This window comes from Amphimedon queenslandica, unplaced genomic scaffold (genome assembly GCF_000090795.2).
Source record: "Amphimedon queenslandica unplaced genomic scaffold, v1.1 AMPQUscaffold_12566, whole genome shotgun sequence".
Classification (NCBI taxonomy): Eukaryota; Metazoa; Porifera; class Demospongiae; order Haplosclerida; family Niphatidae; genus Amphimedon; species Amphimedon queenslandica.
In genome coordinates this window covers 4,635-15,430 of record NW_003547197.1, presented here as the reverse complement: position 1 = coordinate 15,430, position 10,796 = coordinate 4,635, and the positions used below count along the sequence as shown (strand labels likewise).

Here is a 10,796-nt window from a genome sequence, read left to right as displayed (position 1 = left end):
TCTTCATCTACTAAAAGGAAGCAACTGTCATACTGATATCTATAATGTACTTCTTAATACACTAACCTTCTTCTCTCTCCTCCTCCTCCTCTTTCTCTATTCTTCTAAAGATGGCTATTTGTGAACAGTGTCCTAGATATGTCATGTTGGCAGGTGGGTCTCCTACTCCACTGAATTCAACCTCATAATGGTACAAGCAGCAAATACTGAAACACCTTTTAGGCGGTAAAACCAGCAGCTGAAATAAGACTACTACAGTACGTGTACATATACATCTACATCTTCCTTCTACCCTCTCAATCAAACCTTCTCTCTTTCTCTTTCTCCCTCTTCTTTCTCTCCCCAATCTTTTCTTTCTCTCTCTTCCTTACCATGCTTGAAACTCTTGTCTGCTCCATTCAAATTTGTGATCAAAATGTCTGAAGCCAACAAGCTCAGGGAAGAGTACATTAAAGTCTGAATTTGGTGTTGATATGATAACAACTTGAGGTCTTAGCTTTTGAAATATTGCAGCTGGAACCCTCTCAAGAACTGAAGGATACAAATGCTCAATACTATAGGGAAGACATTAATAATAATAATAGTAAAATCGCTATAGTATAATGGATCAATACATACTGTATAACAATTACATGTACATGTACATGTACATGCCTACAGGATTATTAATTAACTGACACTTCAATGCATGAGAATAGATCACAGTCCATCATTCTAGAGTCTGCTTCATCAATAGAGCCTATTAATAATAATAATAATAATAATAATAATAATAATAATAATAATAATAATAGCAAAAACAACAACAATACATAATTATAGCCTTTTCCCACTAATCAATAAGAATGCGTGGAATGATGAAAATATATATTGATAAAATGGTGGATACAACTCTGCATATAAATAAAGGTTATGCATTTGTATCTAACAATCTTCATAAATCTATATTGCTCTCTCTCATTACCTTTAAATAATTGTATTTTCAATGGTCTACTGCGTCTATGTAGATAATCAGTGATGAGTGGTTGGAGTGAGTTCTGGTTTGATTGAAGTAAAGACTCATTTATATCAATACCGATAAGTGATTCAATGTGTCTGTGAAACTTTAATGATCTGAGAAGCTTGCATTCAGCACAACCCATGTCTATTACCTGCAGCATTGAAGATGGGAAGGATCTTAAATTTTCAAATAATTAAAAAATAACTCTGCTTTAACTCATAGTAGATTGCTATATTTACTTTCTTTGGTTCTAATTTTCTAGACAGTTCCAGTACGGCTCCATAACGTTGCTGGTATACAGGTGGCCTGAATAAAACAGCAGCAGCAGCAGAGATGTCCTCCAGATCATCCATCATTCATGCAATAGGATATGTCCGTATTCTAGATACACGTGAAAACACGTGACTGGTGTAGAATTTTGTCCTGTGATGTGAAAACAAACTGGAAAAGACACTGAAAAGCTCAGGTTTGTTGGATTTCTTTAAGAGGGAATTATGGACATGTAAGTTTTAAGCCAGCAATTTATTCAGCCCTTCTATAATGCTAATAAAAACATTTATGATAGTCTTGCTAGCCAGACCATTCCAGGCAGGCTCAGCTTAGCTAGTCTACGCTGGAGAAATGGTCTACCTGAGCAACATGTACGAAATAGCTTTGTAACTTCCTTATAAGGCTTGCTGTAAGATTTTGTATGGCTTTGCATCCAATTATGTAAACAGCAACTGTACTCTGTGCGTCAGTATCAAAAACATTTCAATGTTTTTCTTTCCTTGTACCTTATTTAGTAAATATTGGCAGATACTATTAATAGACTGGAGATTTGTTACTATTAATAGATTCTTCTCAGCAGAAATATAATATATTATCGTAAACACTCTCTACGCTGGTCAACTGTAAACACCACCACTAGTCCATCACTGAAGACAATAAGAGTGGTATCATATGAGGCAATGGCTACAGCATTAGATCCATCAACACCAGAATATGCTACACTGAAGGAAATGTTTGGTGCTCTTGTTGACAATTTAGCTGACAATGCTTCTGTCATTCCTCAGCTTAATACTCATTTACATGCATCTGGCCTCATTGCTAGAGGAGTATTCAATACAGCTCGAAATTCTGGGAATCCTTATGAAAGATGTAATAGTATGCTTACTCCAGTACTAGCAAAGGTTGATAGCAACCCTGCCTGTTTTCATTCATTAGTTGAATCATTAAAAAAAGTAGAGCTATATGATATTGTCTTTAAACTAGAGGAAAAGTTACAAAGTAAGACCTCAATGATTTTTATATTTAATTAAATATTCTGGCCTTTTAGGTGAACAAAAGTCAAGAGAAAGTGAAAAAAATTTAGATTACGAAATTGGCACTAGTTATGGTAGTTAAAAAGTATATTGAATTATCAATTTATTTGGAAATTATACAGAATCACACAAACCTGAAGAATGCAAGAAGTCATCATATGCCATTTCCTCTGCATCTGAGGATAAAGTATCACATCCAATACCTTTTCCATACGTGCATACACCACCAACACTTACTTACGCTATGATTGATAAAATGATGGAAAGGGGTGGATCCTTTAATGATAAAGCTATGAGCACTCAGCAAAGTGATAGTGATACAAAGAGTAGTGCATCAGCTTTGCAACAGTTTAGTAAACATTTTTCTTATGTTAAGGAATTTCTTAAAAAGAAGTCCATTAAGATTAATGAGGAACCAAAAAGAAGGATGGATAGCTTTAATTCAGGCAAAGCCAATCATGATGTCTTGATTGGTCATTTTCAGGATGGTAGGTATCGATTATCATTATCATCTTTACTTAGTTGTACTGATAGTGAATATGTAAAATCAGTAACTAGTTCAGAGGAATATGACAAGGCAAACTTGCTGCACTGGGCTGCATATTGGGGATGGATTGATATAATTAACAAGCTGATTGATGATCATAGCTTTGACCCAATGTATACAGATGCGATTGGTCGTACAGCTGCTCATTTTGCTGTTTTGGGTAGAAAATTAGAAGTTATTGAACTATTGACTACAAAACACCATTGCAATCCTGTTTGTAAAGATTTAAAAGGCAGAACTCCCCTTTTTGTTGCAATGGAACGAGGATGCTTTAATATTATTAAGTATTACATGACATCATTAGGTTATGATAGTTGCGATGGTAAGCCTCTTGGCATTGTTGCTGCAGAGCATGGCCATCTTGACATATTAAAATATTTTATAGAGGAATGCAAATTCAATGTTAACGAAACATCAGAAGATGATACAGCTCTTGATGTTGCAGCAATATTTGGGCATCTTGAAATTATGAAATATTTGATAGTAGAATGCAAGTGTAATCCTAATAAAAAGAAACGGTACAGCATGAAGCCTCTTCACCATGCGTCAAAGAATGGTCACACTGACATAGTTAAGTACTTAGTTTCAAAGTGCAATTGCAACGTACATGAAGCTAGGAAAGGTTTATCCCCTCTTCAATATGCAGCAGGGAATAGACATTTTGGACTAGTTAAATATTTCATTGAGGAATGTGATTGCAATGCTGAGTCTGCACTTCAGCATGCTGGAAGCGTTGAGATATTAAAATTTTTGAGTGAGAAAAGTGGCAAAAATCCAGGTTATAATGCTTCTCTTGATAATGCAATTAAGGGAAAACATGCTGAAGTTGTCAAATATCTTGTAGCTAAATGGGGAAAAGATACAGACCTAACCAATCGATTGCTTGAACCAATTCGCTGTCAAAACTTTCAAACAGTTGACTTTTTGATTAATGAATGTCAGGTCAATGTAACAAACATAGATAGTAAAGGGAGGTCGTTGTTACATTATGCTGCAGAAGGTGCATATACCCACAATGGAGTATTAGTGGTTCAGTGCCTTCTTGCTGCTGGCCTTGATCCATTAAAAAAAGATGCAAAAGGTATGACACCATTGGCTATTGCTATGATGAGCAGCTATTGGTGGAATTCTGACCAGTTTTTTGATGCATTCGGAAAGACCAAAACAATGTATCCTGTTGATTCATATGTAAATGTTCTTATAGTGGGAAACAGTGGAGCTGGTAAAAGCACGCTCAGTAAAGTCATTGAAAAGACTACAGATCACTCTTTTAATTTTCTCAGAGAATTAAGTTATATTAGTCCTAATGAAGTTGAATTGCTTACTGCTGGTATAGTTCCCATTAAACTTGATCACAAACAACTTAGAAATATCATTCTTCATGATTTTGCTGGCCAGTCTGAGTACTATTTAAGTCATACTGCTGTTATTGAGAATATTCTACAAGAATCTGCTGCTGTTATCATTATTGTAGTTGATGTATCAAATCATGACTATTTAATACACCTTAAGCAATGGCTAGCTGTTGTTAGGAATGAAACGCAAAAAGCAAAAGATGATTGCAAAGTAATTGTAGTTGCAAGTCATTTTGACTGTTTAAAAACAGATTCAGAAAAAAAAATTGTAAAAAACTGTATAAAGTTGGAACTAAATGATGGAGATGACATTGGATATTTAGACTGTCGTAAGCTTGGTGGGGAGAAATTGCGTTCATTTTTCCTAAAGTTAGAAAATGCTTGTAGTACTATTCGTGATAATGACAAAAGGTCATTAACATTATATTGCCATATGATGTATAAGTTGTTGCAAAGTAGCAAAAAAGATGTTTTAACCTTACTGGATATTGTTAAAAATCAAATAAAAAATGCAGATTATTTCCTTCTTCCTTTTGATGGCAAACAGATTCTTAATATACTATCTTCACTGCATTCAACTGGCTTAATTTATTACCTCAACTGTGAGGATAGGGATAGATTTGTATTTGATCTCAAACTGGATTCTGATGGTAGAAAATCTTATAGTTTGCCTAAAAATTGCAAAGTATGGGTTGTTGTAAACAAAATGATACTTCTGAAAAACATAAATGGTATAATTTTTTCACCTATAACATTCAAAGAACACCCTAACATTGCTGAAAATGGCATTATTACTGTCCCCTTTCTAAAAAGTCTATTTCCTGATTATGATCTTCTTATGATTATTAGTTTCTTGGAGAGTATGGGCCTCTGTCACATAGTATCTCCACTCTTTTTGCTACAAACTAATCTTGTGAAGGAGAAAGATGAAATTAATGCAGAGGATACTTTTTGCCTGTTTTTCCTTCTCTTGTCCATCTTCCAAGACCACCAAATGAGGAAAGCTTTTGCTTTGGCTGGTTCCTAGAATGTAAAATGGATGCTCAATTGTTTCCTCAAAGGTTCTTTAATTCTCTTACATTGCATCTTACCCTCAAACATGAAGCTATACCTAATATATGTCAATGTAAATATTGGAAGAACGGGGTGAAATGGGGTAATAACAAAGGTGTTGTGACATCAATGGAACTTGTCAATGACAACCGATGTGTTCTGATCTTAATGTCATGTGATGAAGAGTCATATGATTCAATGATTTCATTGCGACGAAATATCATCAAAGATATCTTAAATATTTGCAGAGAATATTGTCCTACTCTGAAAGTAGAAGAATTTGTGATTGATCCAGTTTGTTTGAAGCAGTACCCAATTGAAAAACCAAGAGAAACAACAGCATATTGTGTAAAGAACATGAGAGGTAGAAAGAAGGACGACTATGTTTACCCTACATACCCTACATTCACCATAAAAAGGAAACGTCTCTCTAATCTTTTACCTCATGAACCTGACTATGATAATCTCTCTGTTTATGGAAAAGTATTTAAAGTAAACATGTGCTTTAATGTATAGTTATTTCATTAACTCTATATGTATTATATAGGGAGAACAGTACTGTAGCCCAAGAACTCCCCAGACAAGTAATGACAACAGACAAAAAGAATTAAGTAAGTTTATTACTTATTGGTACTTTGATGATCAATTTATTGAAAGGTATTGATAACTTGGATTACATTGTTGATACATTAAGAAGTAATCATTTTCCTGATCGTGACTGGAAAGAACTTGGTCATCATCTAGGACTTGATGATGCTACACTTGATGACATTGACGTAGATGAACGATGTAGAACTTTTTTAGAACGTTTTGAGAAATGCATGCATACTTGGCTGAAAAGAGAAGCTAAATCATGGAAGACACTAGTTGAGGCATTGAACAAGATGGGACAAAAAGAAGTTGCTAAAAGTATTACAAGTAAAACATTATCTGCTGGTTATTATTAGTTTATCAGCAATTTATAATATTGCTTTTGTTTTCAATATTATTTTTTGCTAAAATTAAACATTTTGTGTAGTTGATTTCATGACTTTCGATTTAATAACTTTTAATTTATTAAATTTACTAATTACTATTCATCCTGGAGGTAGGGCAATAATATTACAAAGACACATACCGGAGGTAAACATCTTCATACATTATAACAGTTTACAATAAAAATACATATACATTGTGGTAATATAATATTATGTTCTAATCCCATGATTCTTCTTCTTCAATGACAGCAGCTGGAGTGTCACTAGGAGGTGCTTCCTCTCTCTCCTCCTCCTCCTCCTCCTCTTCGCTGCTGCTCTCTTCATAAAATATAGCATTCATTGAATCCTCTGATAGCATTAAACTGGAGTGTTGTCTCAGAGCCTCACTACATACCAGTACATAAATTAAACTAATACTTGTGTAGATAATAAGTCCATTCCTTTACTGTGTACTATCAAGAGTACTATAATACACATGTATCTACTCTTGGTACTATTCTCAGACTTTTAAGTTGATTCTGAGCTCAAATTTTCAAATTATGGCTGTTTTAAAAAATTGGGCCAATTTTTGAAAAATACTCAAGGCTATAGCCCATGGTACAACAACAAGTGTTGGAGGTTAAGCTCAACTAATTTCAGCAATGGCAGTTGGTTAATGATTAACAATGTATTGCTTGATGTACCATTTGCAATTGCAATGTATGTGTAAATGATTTCTTACCTAATTAATAATTTACTGCATATGTACATGTACATGTACATTTAAATTACTGAATAGGTACTGTATAGAAAGAAATTTGGAGGGAGCTAAATTTGACGAATTGCTAAATTTTGGTGATTGGCAAATTTTAATTTGGCAAATTTGTGACCAAGTGCCATTGAGGATGCACATGATAGCTCAAAGCGGTAGATTTTATTTTGGCAAATGGCTATCAAAACACCACATTCGCCAAATTTAATTCCCTCTACAATTTCCCACCATACAGTACAAGCTACATATTACCTGATGTCAGTAACACTATTGGTCAGTTCCTGTATTACTGGAAACATTAATAACTCATTGAGTTCTATCCTAATGAAGTCACGATGTCTTGGGGACTCTGTGAGACCAGAGTTTTCATGACTGCCATTCTCTATAGTCGGTTCCCCTCCAATCTCAAGGTATCTGTTCCTCTCTCTCCTCACTAGTACTCGTAGGTAATACTCTGCCTCGTTGGAGAGCCTCTCTGATTGAGTGGGTGGATCTGGTTCATATGGAAACTCACACTCGTAGATCTAACGATAAAAATAATTTGAAATAAATTCCAGCTGTACAATAATGACTCTTTATTACCAGTTCATATGGGCTCCCTAATCTCTCCTCCTCTTTTTCCTCATTACTATCATCTTCTTCATCTACTAAAGGAAGCAACTGTCATACTGATATCTATAATGTACTTCTTTATACACTAACCTTCTTCTCTCTCCTCCTCCTCCTCTTTCTCTATTCTTCTAAAGATGGCTATTTGTGAACAGTGTCCTAGATATGTCATGTTGGCAGGTGGGTCTCCTACTCCACTGAATTCAACCTCATAATGGTACAGGCAGCAAATACTGAAACACCTTTTAGGCAGTAAAACCAGCAGCTGAAATAAGACTACTACAGTGTATTTTCATCCTCTCAATCTACCCCTCTCTCTTTCTCTCTCTTCTCTCTTCCTTACCATGCTTGAAACTCTTGTCTGCTCCATTCAAATTTGTGATCAAAATGTCTGAAGCCAACAAACTCAGGGAAGAGTACATTAAAGTCTGAATTTGGTGTTGATATGATAACAGCTTGAGGTCTTAGCTTTTGAAATATTGCAGCTGGAACCCTCTCAAGAACTGAGGGATACAAATGCTCAATACTAAAGGGAAGAGAAGACATAGAATTAATAACAATAATAGTAAAATCACTATAGTATATGTATCAATACATACTGTATAACCATTACATGTACATGTACGCATATGATTATAATAACTTATAATGATAATAGTAAAATTGCTATAGCATGACTATGATACATAAATGTATCATTATAATTACATGTATGTGTACATAATGTGATAGTTAATTAACTGACACTTCAATGCATGAGAATAGATCACAGTCCATCATTCTAGAGTCTGCTTCATCAATAGAGCCTATTAATAATAATAATAATAATAATAATAATAATAATAATAATAATAATAATAATAATAATAATAATAATAATAATAATAATAATAATAACAAAAACAACAATAAATAATTATAGCCTTTTCCCACTAATCAATAAGAATGCGTGGAATGATAAAATACACGTGTATGAATAAAATGGCGGGAGGTTACAATTCTGTATATAAAGGTTATGCACTTGTATCTAACAAGCCAATCACCATTAATCTATTTTGCTCTTTCTCATTACCTTTAAATAATTGTATTTTCAATGGTCTACTGCGTCTATGTAGATAATCAGTGATGAGTGGTTGGAGTGAGTTCTGATTTGATTGAAGTAAAGACTCATTTATATCAATACCGATAAGTGATTCAATGTGTCTGTGAAACTTTAATGATTTGAGAAGCTCGCATTCAGCACAACCCATGTCTGAGAAGATGAAGTTTCTTGAAAATTTTTAATTTATAAATGCTGCTAGTAAAATTAATGCTATAATTTACTTTCTTTGGTTCTATTTTTCTAGATAGTTCCAGTACGGCTCCATAACGTTGCTGGTATACAGGTGGCCTGAATAAGACAGCAGCAGCAGAGGTGTCCTCCAGATCATCAATTTTCCTTATATGAACTGGAAGATTATGGAAAATTAATGCGCATCAATGCGCATTACTTGTGCCAGTGTACATGTGAAAAGGCCCAATCAACAAAATTATTAGCAAAAAAATCAAACTTTGCTGTGCTGTTTCTGGAGTGGTGTATAATGATGTCAAAGGTGCATATTGGATGAAATGGCTGACTCTAGAGCCATAATATTAATAACAATAGGTCGAATGACTCCCTAGAAAATTCCCTTTTAAAAGATGAATTCCGAGTTCATGCAAGTCCAATTTAGATTGAGCCTTGAAGGCAAAAGTTAGTGAATGACATATCAATTGTATTAGCTTTTCAAGGTTAAAATTCTTTATATAAAGGAATTTTAAGCTTTTTGCAAAGATTGTGCATAGTATGCAATATAAACACAATGTAGATTGTACTTCGATAATATTCATCAAATAGTGAGCTCATGAAAACACTTTAAAGTTCAACCAATGTTTCTGATCCCCATACCTTATTAAGTAAATATCGGCAGATACTATTAATAGACCAAAGATTTGCTACTATTAATAGATTCTTCTCAGCAAAAATATAATAGATTGTTTGATACCGCCATAAACACTCCGTGGCACTGATCAACTGCCAGATGGTATATTTGTCCATCACTGAAGACAGCATAAGAGCAGTATCATATAAGGCACAATGCAAGCTGCAGCATTAGATTCATCATCAGCAGAATATGCTACACTGAAAGAGATGTTATACAATCTTGTTGACAGTGTAGTTGGCCATGCTCCTGTTATTGATCGTCTAAATGGTTATCTATTGTCAAAAAACTTAATTCCTGAAGCAGTGTATTTTGCAGTTCTAACTCCAGGAATTACTGCGGATCAGAAATGTCATAAAATGTTTAGTTCAGTAATGGTGAATATTAAAGACAATCCTAGTAACTTTTCTTTATTAATTAAAGGACTGAAAAAAGAAGGACTACATGATGTTGCCACTAAACTATCGGACAAGCTACAAAGTAAATTATTTTCAAATGATCATTCCTTATAATTTAATAGGTATAAAACTATCAAAAGAAAAAGGACGAGACAATAGTTTATATAATGAAGACATTCACTCGATTTCAGGTCAGTAAAAATTGTAATGAATTAGTGACTTTTATATTATTGTTATACAGAATCAAGCAGCACTGAAAAATTGGATAATGAAGAATCCATGAAGTCATCTGATGATGATTTAGAATTCCTTCCCTTTCCAATAGTACCCATACCACCAGACCTTTCTTATACTACAATTGGGAAGATGACAGAGGGTTTAGAACGTCTTAACATTAATGTAGCAGCTGCAATTTTGCTTCATCAAAATTTAAGTAGTGCTTCTGTGCAAAGTTTACCAACAGGTTTACAATTTTATGAGCAACTGCTTTGCTACATAAAATATCATCAAAGAGATGATCCTCTTGAAGCTAAATCAGACGATGACGAACGAAAGGAAAGCGAAGAAAATCCTCGAGATTTGTCTTCAGATGATATCAGTCGTGCATTTGAATTTGGAATTTTTTTTATGCATTAATAGCCTTACTTAAGGCTGAGACAGAAACATTGAAGGCGGCAGTTAGTTCAGAAAAGCAGCATAAAGCAAACTTGCTACACCATGCTGCAAGTCATGGATGGCTTAATATAATTGATGCACTAATCAAACAGCATGGCTTTGATCCTGCATCAACTGATGCAATTAATGAAACAGCTGTTCACTATGCTGCTAAGCATGCAGAATA

General features: G+C 34.2%; 5 protein-coding genes across 6 annotated transcripts in view; 3 read left to right on the top strand and 2 right to left on the bottom strand.

The window, feature by feature from the left end:
- Positions 1–8,846, bottom strand: part of LOC100635584 (small RNA 2'-O-methyltransferase-like) — a 10,196-nt gene extending 1,350 nt beyond the window's left edge. Inside the window, exons 1-6 of the mRNA XM_020003684.1 lie at positions 8,669–8,846; positions 8,342–8,402; positions 7,940–8,122; positions 7,690–7,838; positions 7,570–7,631; positions 7,240–7,511 (exon numbers count right to left, since the gene is read on the bottom strand). Of these exons, the coding sequence (XP_019859243.1) occupies positions 7,240–7,511; positions 7,570–7,631; positions 7,690–7,838; positions 7,940–8,122; positions 8,342–8,402; positions 8,669–8,846 (905 nt within the window). The remainder of the gene's footprint in view (positions 1–7,239; positions 7,512–7,569; positions 7,632–7,689; positions 7,839–7,939; positions 8,123–8,341; positions 8,403–8,668) is intronic.
- On the bottom strand, positions 482–1,359 carry LOC100635710 (small RNA 2'-O-methyltransferase-like). Its single transcript, XM_020003686.1, has 4 exons — positions 1,240–1,359; positions 965–1,151; positions 659–739; positions 482–554 (listed from the first exon to the last, which is right to left on the bottom strand). The coding sequence occupies exons 1-3, from the start codon at positions 1,354–1,356 to the stop codon at positions 666–668; spliced, it is 378 nt and encodes a 125-aa protein (XP_019859245.1). The 5' UTR covers positions 1,357–1,359; the 3' UTR covers positions 482–554; positions 659–665.
- Positions 1,876–5,612, top strand: LOC109587445 (uncharacterized). Of its 2 annotated transcripts, XM_020003683.1 has the most exons (4): positions 1,876–2,140; positions 2,207–2,269; positions 2,319–2,378; positions 2,427–5,612. In XM_020003683.1, the coding sequence occupies exons 1-4, from the start codon at positions 1,951–1,953 to the stop codon at positions 5,231–5,233; spliced, it is 3,120 nt and encodes a 1,039-aa protein (XP_019859242.1). In that variant the 5' UTR covers positions 1,876–1,950; the 3' UTR covers positions 5,234–5,612. The 2 variants fall into 2 exon arrangements, with proteins under 2 accessions (XP_019859242.1, XP_019859241.1); XM_020003682.1 differs by having other exon boundaries at positions 1,877–2,269.
- LOC109587446 (uncharacterized) lies at positions 5,237–6,311 on the top strand. The gene is made up of 3 exons (XM_020003685.1): positions 5,237–5,751; positions 5,807–5,870; positions 5,917–6,311. The coding sequence occupies exons 1-3, from the start codon at positions 5,242–5,244 to the stop codon at positions 6,204–6,206; spliced, it is 864 nt and encodes a 287-aa protein (XP_019859244.1). The 5' UTR covers positions 5,237–5,241; the 3' UTR covers positions 6,207–6,311.
- Positions 8,847–9,688: 842 nt separating the features above from the next.
- LOC109587444 (uncharacterized) lies at positions 9,689–10,782 on the top strand. Its single transcript, XM_020003681.1, has 3 exons — positions 9,689–10,037; positions 10,078–10,146; positions 10,197–10,782. The coding sequence occupies exons 1-3, from the start codon at positions 9,713–9,715 to the stop codon at positions 10,589–10,591; spliced, it is 789 nt and encodes a 262-aa protein (XP_019859240.1). The 5' UTR covers positions 9,689–9,712; the 3' UTR covers positions 10,592–10,782.
- The last annotated feature ends 14 nt before the right edge of the window (positions 10,783–10,796 follow it).